This window comes from Bombus vancouverensis, chromosome 14 (assembly GCF_051014615.1).
Source record: "Bombus vancouverensis nearcticus chromosome 14, iyBomVanc1_principal, whole genome shotgun sequence".
In the NCBI taxonomy this organism is placed as follows: domain Eukaryota; kingdom Metazoa; phylum Arthropoda; class Insecta; order Hymenoptera; family Apidae; genus Bombus; species Bombus vancouverensis.
In genome coordinates this window covers 8,709,081-8,721,289 of record NC_134924.1, presented here as the reverse complement: position 1 = coordinate 8,721,289, position 12,209 = coordinate 8,709,081, and the positions used below count along the sequence as shown (strand labels likewise).

Below are 12,209 nucleotides of genomic sequence, written 5' to 3'. Positions count from 1 at the left end.
AGGAGAGAAGGTGCAGCCGCTTAATGACCATCCTGTACGTTCGTATCTCTTCTGGATAGCCTCTTCTCTTTCTGTTTTCGCTCTCTCCCCTTCCTGTTTCTCCTTTTCTCCGTCTTTTCCTCTCTTTTCCACCCTTTCCAGTCTTATCTTCTGTTTCTTTTTTTTCTCTCTGACTTCTGTACGGTTCCGTCGGTGGGTGCCGTTGGGACCATTATCTGTAATTGCTTTCCTTAATTCGATGCTCGTTGCTCTGCGTAAATGCGAATGGGAGAAAAAAAATTCTTCCAACGCACTGGGGAAAACAGTTAACCAATGTTGGAGGAAAAAGAACACGAACGCCGATCGAGTCGAGAGTTTCGCGACCGATCCGATTAAATTTCTGTCCCGATGCGTTACCGACGCACCCGTGAAATATGAAATCGATTCGAATAGGAACGTAACGTTCAAATGGGAGAAGAAAGGTCGTCGAGCTATTTAAATGCCGCAAGTTTCTGACTAATGTCTTAATTACGCGCTAATCGACTTTGGAGTTGGCTTGTCGGGCTGTCGGTCGTTTTACCGATCGAGTTCTGAGAGGAGTAGTTTTAATGCTAAGTAGCCGAGAGCCTGTCTCGTCTCTGCTCCTTCTCTCTCTCTCTCTCTCTCTCTTCCTCCTTCTCCTTCTCTTTCTTCCGTCTAATCGAAAGATAATCAAATGCAGCCAGGGAGAGGGAGAGAGAGAGGGGGGTGGGTGGGTGGGAGGGAGAGAGAGGACGTAAGTAATGGTCGTTTGTTCTTGAATGTCGAGAAGTTGATGTACGAGAAGTCGTGGCAGTCGGGTGGTCGCGCGCGGGCACAGGAGAAGAGAGAGCGCGTTCCATGCTCGCTCGCATCTCCCGCTTGCAAATTGATAGACGCTGCCGCGACCGTAAATCACTTTACTGACAATTGATTTGGTGCCCTCCGTTTTACCTCGTTGTAAACTCCACGCCATGCTGATATTTACGATCGCGCGTATACACACGATGTCACCCAGTGACTCACTGCGCGCTATCCACGACAAATCTTTTACATTTTTGCGTCATTCTCCTTCCTCTACATCGACTTTGTCCCCCGCCCCCGCATGTTTTTTCTTTTTTTTCACTTTGCTAACCATTTTTAACGTTTTTCTATCATCTATCCAATAGACGAGTTTGAGCGCGTGGTGAAAATGAATAAACGCGTCGCCATACACTGTTATTTACGAGTTACGTATCTAGCTTTTTCATAACGACGACAGCGCGATGCCGTTCGGAAACAAAAAAAAAAAAAAAAAGAAAACTCTTTCTCGACATACGCTTCAGACTGAGGTAAATATTTTTTCTGACGGAAAACGCAAAGAAAAACCTTGGAAGAAGTAAACAAAGAAATAAGCGAATAAAAGAATTAATCGCGGAGCGAGAGTTGGAAAGCTCTGGATGTTTCGAGTTATCGATGAAGACGTAGGCCGATTTCTTGGACTACAGTCGACACCGGCTAAGTAGCACAATGTACATAGAGACCGGATAATGGGTGTGGTGCATTCGTCTCGGTGTGTTGTCTCGGGGGTGGCGATTCGTCTTGCTTACTAACCTCGTCGTTGACACCACCCACTCGGGAACAACTACCATCCGTTTCAAAGGCGGCGCGGAACCCGCAGAAACCAGGCGGCAGCGACCTTGCCTGCTGAATCCCCGAACGCTTTGTTAATCTCCTTGACATCGGTGCCGGTCACTATATTGATCAGGGTCAACCTAACGCGGCTCGTTTCTCTTTGAACGCGCTTTCTGTTCGATTAAGCTTACGCATGACAGTCCATTTCTCATTCTGTCACTTTGCTTATCCCTTTCTTTTCTACGAGTTGACTTTAAGCTCTGGTCGATTTCTTCGCAAAGCATCTACTACCTTTTTATGAACCTTGCGGACGATTCTTTGTTCGTCGATGGTCAATTATATATATAAATATATTTCTAGATTCATTTAGGATCGGTATTTAGGATCACGATTTAAAGGCGTAAAAGCGAATAGAAGAGACAGATACAACTTACCGGTACGTTTCTCGGCGTCGCGATAGGTGACCTCGCTGAGAATGACTGGTTGACTGCGGCCTTTAGCGTTTACGGCGTAGACCGCGACGTGAACGCCTGCCTCGACGGACGCCTCCAGACCGGCCAGAGAGAAATTCGGCTCGTCTACGTTGGAGACGTTGTAGAGAGGCTGGCTGCTCGATAGGAAATCCACGTCGCCATGGTACACCTCCAGGATGAATTTTTGCGGAAGTCCGCCATCGTATCCGGCCACGCATTTCACCTCGACGCTGGTGTAAGTCTGGTTCGCGAGCGTGCAGTTACGGACCGGAAATGGTTTTCCTGAAACGAGAACGTCACCACGGTTAAATCCGTCACGACGCTGCTCGGCTGCGACCACGTTGTTAAAATTTTACGAGCTAACGTCGCACGTTTTGCCATTTTGATTCGCTCTTCCTACCTGTACCACCCACACTTTTCTCTTTCTGCGATTATTCAAACAGACGGGGCCACTTTTCCACGCAGTTCGATTCTCCGGGGTAGAATCGATTCTCGCGATAGCGTTGACTTTCGCCTGCACAGCTCTAGAGACGCGCGGCGGTCGGTTATTTCGTAGAGCGAAAGTTGACGTTCTTCCGCAAGCTTCGAATATTAAAACGAGCCGACGCGTGAAATTGCTTCGTAAAGGATTTCAGTCTTGGCTGGCTCTTTAGAACGTTACGATTGTAAACGGACGAGGTCCGCAGCTGGTCGCTCGGCCTTTTAACTCGCAATATTCCACAGCTACTTTGTGCGAATCCCTACGCTTTCAGCAAGCTCTGCGAGCTTCCTTACTGGAAACGAAAACCGGCGCGCCGCTCACACCGAATACTCGGATCAAGAGTCGCGTCCTCCCTCTTACGTGCAAACGGTTATTATCCTGCCTTTCCCATCCACGGTCCAACCAACGAATCAAACGAACGGCGAAGATTATTTCCTCTCTGATACACGTGCCACTTTCAAGTTCTTTGGCGCTGGATTCCGGTGCATCGTCGCTAGTCACGCGTCGCGCGTCTCTCGTATGGCGAGACGCGCTTGTTCGTTGGAAGGAAATTTCCGCCGCGCGATCCACCTTCTTCCTCTTTTGTTGTCTCTGTCGCAGGCTCGTTTGTCGCCCTTTGTCCGGTAATATTTTCTGGATACTTTGTACGCGCTCGAAGGTCGCTCTACAGGTTGGCTGAAAGCGTGCGAGACCGTCGGCTCTCTGGAAATCAAGCTCACCCGACCCCGGGTGAAAAATGTTTGCGCGTCTACGAGTGGCAAGGATTTAGTGTACCGGGATAGTAATGGTCACAGAGATGTCCCGCACTTTTTCTTCTTTTCGTTCGTTCCATCTCACCTCGTCCCGTCTCCCGGCGTTGATGCAGTTTGTTGCATCCTACGAAAATTCTTTTTCTCTGCCGCCACTGAAAGCGCAGTTGCACCCGTGATTCGCCTGTTTTTCGCTCTGGCCCTTCGCCTCGCCCGGCCATTTCCCTCTCCTCCTCTTCCTCCGTCTTTCATCTTTTTTCCCCTGCTCGCGCTTCTCTGTCCCCACGGTTCTCGTTCGTTCCAAATAAAATTTCCTTCTTCTTAAACAGACAGCGAAGCTATCACGAGTCCGAGTGGCAAGGAGAAAATAAATATTGTTCGTCTTTTCCGTCGACGCGAGTAAACGGACGGAAAGCGAATCCTTCGGCTCGACTTTATTTCGCTTTGCATCCTATTACCCCTCGTACTCTTTGTTTTTTCCCGCTTCAACCTATTTACAAGCCGCTCTTCGCTTTTCGCTCGCAAACGCCAACCTCTCTCGTACATTTCATTCGCGTTAATCGCGAAACCGCCGCGTGCCGTACCTCGCGTTCTTTTCAACGAACCGTTTCGGTTCCTTCCTAAGATATATCGAATTTTACCAAGGTTTCATCCCCGCCTGTCGTTCCGCGGCCGTTGTTCAATTTATTTTCATCCGGTTCATAATACATGCCGCGCGGTTTCGCGGCGAGGCGGTGAAACGCCATGCCATCCCGCGCCGCGTCGCTTTTTATCTCAACCGCGATTGAAAATTCTATTCCCGATGCACCGACTCCCTTCGTTTTAACTTACTCGAATGGCTATCTGAAAAATGGAAACGCGAAACGGCCGATGAATCTTTCTTTTTATTTTTTTTATTTTTTTTTTTTTACCATTCGAGCCTAGTTGCAGCCGCCTCGCCTTGCTGCGTCGAGTCAGAGTCTGTTATTTAATCAACATCGGCCCGAGGTAATGACGTTCTCGCGTCAGCGATTTCTTTCTTTCGTTTTTGAAATTTCGCCGCGTCCAGCGGAAATTCGCTGGAAAACAGTTTTTTCACGGTGCAGCGGCGATCAATGCACGAAAACCAGGCGAATAACCAGCTTAACTTTCTTTGACCCGTGTTAGCCTGCCGCAGTCCACGAGCTCTGGCCTTGTCGCAACATCGAACATCTTTCCAACCACCACGCAATATCCGATATCAATACCGACAGATTTGAAAATAATTTCGTTTCGTGGAGGGTCGGTTTCCGGGTCGCTGCGGATGAATCAGAGCAGCCAAAGGTTACGACAACAGCCACTGGGTCTAGCAGAATCGACGACCGACCGACTAGCCTCGATTTCACTCGAAACTCTACGTCGCTTCGTCGACCATCGAGTGCACATTGCTTCGCGATATTTCTTCCAACGCCAAGTATCGTAAGACATCGTAAAAAATTGTTTCAGTCATCGATGCGTTCTAACGACGTTCGATTTGTTCAAGGGATTTTCAACGGATTCCCTCGAATAACACGTCCAAGATCTTTGAAAATCTGCGAACGAATAAGCGATAAATCGTCCAAAGAGCACCAGTTTGCAACGCGCCGCCGCTTCTTTCATTCTCTTAGCCGCGACCGATCTTTTTGCCGGGTAATTCCTCTGTCGAATAAAGGAAAAAAAAGGGCAGAGGAGAAAAGTACGTAGGTTGGGGGTAAAAGGGATGAAAATGCGCGTTGCGAGGGTCGTACAAAGAAGAAAGGACGCCGATTTGGCCGCACGTGTGTATTCGTCAATGTCAATACGTTTTCGGCAGGTCGTCGTGTCAACGTCATTCTCGATCACACGCGGAAAAAAAGACATCGAGCCGAGGCCGCGCGGCGAAAATCCGCTCGCGGATTAATGTCGGTTTACCGCGCGATGATTGGTAGCATCGCATTGTACGCGCGGCGATAATTCCCGAATATCTGTCAGGATTTTGACCTCTCGTTTCTGCCTGCGCCTCTCTCGGAAAAGAAGGTCCCTTGGAAAATTGGTCGCAGCTCGAGCAACGGCTCGAATGGCTTCCAAAAAATTCGCTTCGAACGCACGGATCGGTTATGCTTGTTGATTGTTTTGCACCTATTAATCGCCGAGCATTAATTCAATTAATTTATTTTCAATCAATCAAATTTCCATCACATCGAATATACGGCAGAAGTATATACACGCAGATGTATTATTACCAGATGATGTTTATCAACATGTTTATCGTGGGGAAATTCGTCGGCGCGTCGCGTATAATTCCTCCGCTAATCGATCGATTATACCGGCGCGTTAGTGTTAATGAACGAGCGTATCGAGTATTCGGACGGACCGATTAATTGATTCTGCCGATAGCTTTTTACGCGAGTGTTCTTGCGAAAAAATGCAATCGTAACGTGATATAATGTGGTAGCTAGCGCGGATAAATAATGGTCGGTTGCGTAAAAAAGCGAGTAGGAATCGATAAAGAGTGGGATAAGTGGTCGGTTAACGGTGATACCGGCAGCTTGATTAACGATCGCTTTCCAACTAATTGGAAGGATCTTTAGAAATGGAACAATCTTGGTTTCGAAAGGGTAAATAATTGAGGCGTTAATAGTCTTGGTGGTTTGGTACGGTCCCGAGGGTGGCAAGAATGCGGCGCTCTTTGAATAATTTACGCAGGTCGGACTTTCGAGCTAGAGTTGCAGCGGCCCAAGCTTTCCACTATTTATTTCGCGTTTTACCATCGATTCGATTCACAACGTACTTGAAATTTGGAAAAAAGCGCCGCAGATTGCAACGTTGCTGTTTGCACGCGAGTACAATTTCAAATCACCGCCTTTCTTCCCTCCGATCTCATGCAAATGAAATACCACGTCGTTACGCCGATTCTAAACACTGGGATTTTTGTGCGGTTTGCGAGAGATTTCGGCTGATCGCGTTGCCTCGAGATTCTCTCCATGCGGAATTTTTTCTCCTCTTCGTTCCGTCGCCATACTACGCGTCTACTTGGAAAGACGAATAGAGCGAAGCTCTCGAGATATTTTCCAGGCAGTTTGTTGCGAGTAGCACGACCAGTCGTCTACAAAGTGTCTTATTTGCACGATTTCAGGGGTGGACGAAACGTAACACGGAAGGTTGTAGTTTAGCAGCGTAAACAGGCTGGTTTCTGACGGTAGAAAGGATTTTAACTCGATTTCCTGACCACTCGAAGACTCGAGATCGAGCGCGAGGTCGCTGCTACTCGGCTGATGTAACATTTACTGAGATCCGGTAAATACTTACCGGCGGCTATCAGCTGGAAGAGACACGGTCTCGCTTGTGTACCAACGAAATTGTCCGCCCAGCACGACAGAGTACCGTAATCCAGCTCTGTGGTCGGCGTGTACCTGAGCACGCTCACGCCGCTTGACTTCTCCATCGAGAATCTGCCCGGTGCTACTTCCAACGTCTCTCCGCTGTTGTTGAATTTCCATCGGAAATTGTGCGCTGGCGGATCGGCCTCCACTTTGCACGCGATGTTCAACGATTCGCCCCTCGATGCTCCGACCACCACGATCCGGTCCTCCTTGCAAACCGGCGCGACTGAAAAATATTTCGACCGTGAATCTCCCCCTTTTCCCAATCACCACCATCTATCGCCGTTTCCGCTGCCTGCTTTTTCAATTCCAGTCACACGAGAATCGAACGCCACAACCGCGCCACGCGTTCCACTCGATCGAACGTTACGTCGGAAAAGTTGAAATGTAGAAAAAAAAAAAAAAAAAAAGAAATTGGAGCATCCTCGAAACGGCGACATTTAGCTAGCATCGATGGAACGCTGGCTTGGAATAATCAAACGCGTTGCACGACCTGTTACGCGTGCTGCTACTTACGAAAACTGAGAACCGTTTATTTAACCTTTCTGCTGGAAAATTTTCCAAGCATGCCTCGCAGAACTTTGTCACGAGGCAGCTTTCGCTCGGATGAAATCGTTTCGCGACTGATGTAAAAAGATTTCCCACCTACAACTACTGCCACCTTTGCCGAGCTACCTTTCCCGTGATATACATTTCTTCCAATTTATCCGACTCTCCTATCTCCGCCTGCAGCCGTCTCTTCTGCCGCTTCGGGCACGTATCTTGTCGTTTGAAAGAAGAAAAAGGATTATGACTTTTTAAGGCCACTTGGCAACAAATATCGCGCAATTGCTATAGACAATAGCGAAACCAACGAAATTTCCAATGATTGTTATTCCCAAACAAGATTATCGAACGAACGGCTATTTCTCATAGCTGCAAGTCCGATCGTTCACGGGTTCGATCTTTGAAATTGAAGAGCGCGAGTAAAATACGGTTTTGGAGAGATGGATGAGACAGTCATGAACACAAAGCGACAGGATCGTGCTCGGAAAGCAAAGAATACTTCCGCTACTTTTGAACGTAAGTCCGTTTATGAGTCGAGGCAATCTTCGAGATGGCAATTTTCACGATATGGCGAGGTCCTAACTTATAGTATCAAGCTACGGCCCCAATTGATGCATCGACACTCACAGTCACGTGCAACCTTCTATATCCTTTGCGTTAGTATAAAATAAATTCCAACTTAAACTAAGCTGCATTTTACGAAGCGTTAATTCTGATTTTGAACTATTCGATATTCCGTCGATTTGCTCGCGCGAATTATTTAAACATATACTTATCGTTGCTCTAACGTTAAAAGGATCGAACAATTATTATTATTATTATTATTATTACTATTATGGATATTCATCTTTCTCGCGAAAGAGTAATCAATACCGAGCGCGTACGTGCGAAGGTTCTAATCCATTTTTTTTCGCCTTTTGATTTTTACGCGCGCCGCGATATATGCTATCAAAACTTTCCTGTTGACCGATTATTTGGCGCAGGGTGGCGTCCAGCCTTGTAATTAACTAGTGCTTTCCAAAATCATTTGCGACAACCAACTGGCTGGACGCTTTTGAAGAACCACTTTCCGGCTCCAATTATGTACTACCGTGGATAGCGTGTTCATCCAAATGATGGGAAATGATAATGTATCACTTGTCGGGTTTCCCTTCGGCTGTGCTCTGTCGTGATGAAATTGGGACATGGAAAAATTTCCACATTTGGAGGAGCAATCCTGTTACGTAGGAGGGATTGTAGAAGGAATTTTAGCAACGGGAAAACTCAAGCTTCCTGGGAATGAGAAATTGTAGCGATAAAAAATAACGCAAAGGTGTCAACAAAAAGAGATCCAGGCGATAAAACGAGAACAGGACGGGCAGCGAAAAAAGGAAAGTTGTAGGAATAAGAAATACAGAAGCGAGACACGAGAAAAAGAATTTCAGAAATAAAAAAGAAAGCTTGAAGATCCTAAAAGTGTAGTAGCAAGGCGGTTGGAGTGACAAGCCACGTTATAAAAAGAGAAGAGAAATAACTAACAGGTGACCAGGAAAAATGGTTTACAGGAATGAAGTTTCCAAGAATAAAATAGAATTTACAACGCTTAGGAATGAAAGCTGCTTTGCATCTTTGGATGCATGCTATTTACGAGGAAATCGAGGGAACAGGTTGGAAACACGAGAACGAAAGGTTGTGGACAGAGTCGAACCGCAAAGTTACGCGAAAATCACACGCGACCGATATCGTGCCGCGCATAGGTGCTATCTGTATGACTTATTGCCGGTCATTTCGATGCGACTGATGTACGAGCCTCGCACTTTACGCGTTTAATTCGTTTCCATTCGTTTCTTAGTACGAGCGCGAATAAATATTTTCTGTCATTACTTTTTCCATCCGCAATCGCTGGCCATTTCTTTTCGATATTTTCTATTCAGGTGTTTAACGATTCAACGAATAAATGACAAAAGACTCGGTGAAACGATATTGCTGCAACGAAGGAATTAAATTGCAAATGTGTCGGCCCGGACGGCTGACTGAAATAAATATAAAAGAATATCGGGAAGTATTGGTTAAAATGCATATTGACGGAAATCGTTGATGCGGAGGGAAAGGCGTCGCGCTTTCGTTCTTTCTTATCGAAACCGAGCGAACACCGCGAACAGAAAATTTGACGAGGAAAACCGGTTGACACTGGTTTCCCTCGGTAATTAACGCGGCGGACAGAAATCCGAGTCCGTAACTCGAAATTTAATGAGAAGAATTATCGAACGCGATGTCGCGATACACGTTATTCGAGTAGCACGAATATCGGTAAAACGTTGCTACGTTCGGATGCAACGATTTAAGAACCGGCGCGCTCTTTGATTTTATACAGCTTGCGCGCTCCGCCTTTTTTTTCCCCAGACTCTGCTTAATTGCGGGCAACGTTGTGACATGTACTTTGAAACGGCTTTCAAAAAATATGCTCATTCATCGAATGGCCCTTTGAACCTGTTCGTTCCGTTTTCCCTCGCGTTTATTCCTAGTTTTCTCTGATGAAAGGAGCAGCTTTATCGGATGATTTGCGTGTAATCGTACGGGCACGAAGTCGTAATTTCTCTTTTCGCGGAATTAATCCAACGCCCGTCGTAAATCTAACTCTTTTCGTTGGAAACGCGCTCGTATATAAGCAGATAATCTAAATTTACGCAGGCAAACGCTTTTGGTTCAAGTATCATCGGCGTATGGCGTTCCGTAAGACCGATCAACGCGTCGACATTTCGATCGAAGTTGGCTTAAATCCCGACCGAAGGAAACCACGCCGCTTCGAGGCGGACGTGAATAGCCTAAAGCAAATGTCATTCCCAGGATCGGGGCGATGATGTAATAACCGGGAAACTAAATTCAGATACGAGGTTGACTTCGATTCGCAAACTCCCGCGAGATTGCTGCTTATACTGGCTCGTTTCCTTGTCCTTTACGAGGCCGTCAGGAGCCGCAGTTAAATATCGGGCATCGTGTTCCGCGCTTGTTTTCACGGCGCATCTATATTCGATGTCGGAAACCGTTCCCATTCTCCGTGCAGAATACGCGGCCGAGCGTCGATCGGCCGACTATGTTTTTACGATTTCGCGTTAACGTTCGCCTATTCTAACTACGATTTAAGTGGGTAAAAGTATCGGGTAAATGGTCTTTCGCGTGCAAAACGGTCAAAATCACTTCGAGCCACGAGCACGTTTCTGCTAGTATCGCGAAACGAAACAGTCACGATCCAGCAGCGGTCGAGGCTGTCGTCGCCCGGTTAACGGCGTACCCAACGTGACGACGACCATCCGATCAACATCGATGTCGATATGTTGGATATGTCGGGCAAACGGTATCGATACGTGGACAAGCATAGAACGATCGCTGGTCCGATACCGCGGCGTTAAACGTTCGGTTTATCGAAACGAGCGTCTGTGAGAAACATCTATCTTAGTGTATCGTTTTTTAAAACCGACATATTCAATTTGTACATCGCGGTGCCGAGGTACGAGAGCGTTGCTTCTCGAGGTCGCATCGCGGGTTGGCGGTTTGCTCGGTGTAAAACGGGAATTGGATATCAAAAATGTAGCTAAAACTAAGTACGACTGAAATATTCAGCTGGAATAAGAGGAAGAGGAATTCGGGTTGGCTGTTTCGGAATAAATAGACGAAAGTAGTACAGGTGAAGCGTATGCGCGAGAACGGCGTTCGTTGCTCGTCGTTGAATGCCGGCTTCGTTACCGAGTACCGAGGAAAATCCTCGATTAAGTCCGCTCGATTAAAATAAAGTACGCTCCGAGGCGGATCGTTGAAGTGGTTCTCGTGACGAGCCGCGGAGATACTCACACTTGACGCGAAAATGAAGAGGCTCGCTGCGAGTTTCGTTCAGGTCATTCGTTGCGGCGCACACGTACTTGCCGGCGCTACTTCTAGTCACGCTCTGAAGTACCAGGCTCTGATTCGACCAGATTATCCTGGCTGACGTATTATGCGCCAGTATTTGGTTCTGCAAACAAGAATTTTCGTTTTAAATACACCGGCCTCTGTCGGTCGGTTATTAAACGCGTCTTAAACTAGAATCGATAGGAATTACGCGACGTTGCGACGCTCGTTTATTTTAAGAACGAAAGGAAAAAATCTACCTATTGTTTCTGTTTCTTTTGTACTCTTTTTGCAAAGATGAAACACTCGTGAAAGGAAGGTATCTGCATCGGCTTGGCAGCTCGACTTTGATCCATTTCTTTCTCGTTCGTGCTCGGGCTAACAGTAGATTTCGAATCGCGATTTCGTTTCTCGTTACGGTCTGCCTTCGCGATAAATTAGAGATAAACATGCACCGAGCCGTTCCACCCAGGCGTCTTCCTCGCCATTCCATTGTCGGTCGTGTTATCATCTATCAGCACCTTTTTCTACTCAACGCGAAACGTGTGCATTTTTAGAAGTAATTACGATCGTCAAGGACAAAGTTAAGGTATATCGTGGTTCTCCATCGGCGAGGGACGACGGCCGCTATTTTTTCTCGTTATAAAGTTCGGTTATCGAGGAAGAAACGTCGCGGCAGCATATTAGAAGGGATAAATCCTTTATTATTGCGAGCACGTTACTCGGCGAAAGAGACTGGAGGAAAGAACGTGGCACGATAACTTTTACGATCAGAGATGTTACGCTGGCCGCCGTCTTTGTTACAAATTTATCCGTTTCGACGTGGCGCGACACAGCGGAGAAAAGGCAAGAAGAGAAATCGGGATGGGAGAAGAAAAAGCGAGCTCGGGCGAGCGTTGCTTCTCTTGTTAGTTAACGTCTCGCGTTTCCTGCCAAGCTACGGTATCGCTCGATATCGTGGACGAATAATAACGCGGTATTCTTTATCACCTGAAATCCTTTGACTTTGTATTCCTTTGTGGGAATTGACAAGGAAACCGACGGGAGAAACGGAAGTCCAGGCTGACGGCTTATCAACCGTCGAGCATGGCTAAGGACGATACAACGGTGCACTTAGTTGTTTAAT

General features: G+C 46.9%; 1 protein-coding gene across 4 annotated transcripts in view; it reads right to left on the bottom strand.

Annotated features, from left to right (window-relative positions):
* Nucleotides 1–12,209, bottom strand: part of LOC117166243 (kin of IRRE-like protein 1) — a 253,136-nt gene that overhangs the window by 12,904 nt on the left and 228,023 nt on the right. For all 4 annotated transcript variants that reach the window (XM_033350052.2, XM_076624375.1, XM_076624376.1 and 1 more), the window contains exons 10-12: nt 11,048–11,207; nt 6,600–6,899; nt 2,046–2,366 (exon numbers count right to left, since the gene is read on the bottom strand). In XM_033350052.2, coding sequence (XP_033205943.1) covers nt 2,046–2,366; nt 6,600–6,899; nt 11,048–11,207 — 781 coding nt within the window. The remainder of the gene's footprint in view (nt 1–2,045; nt 2,367–6,599; nt 6,900–11,047; nt 11,208–12,209) is intronic.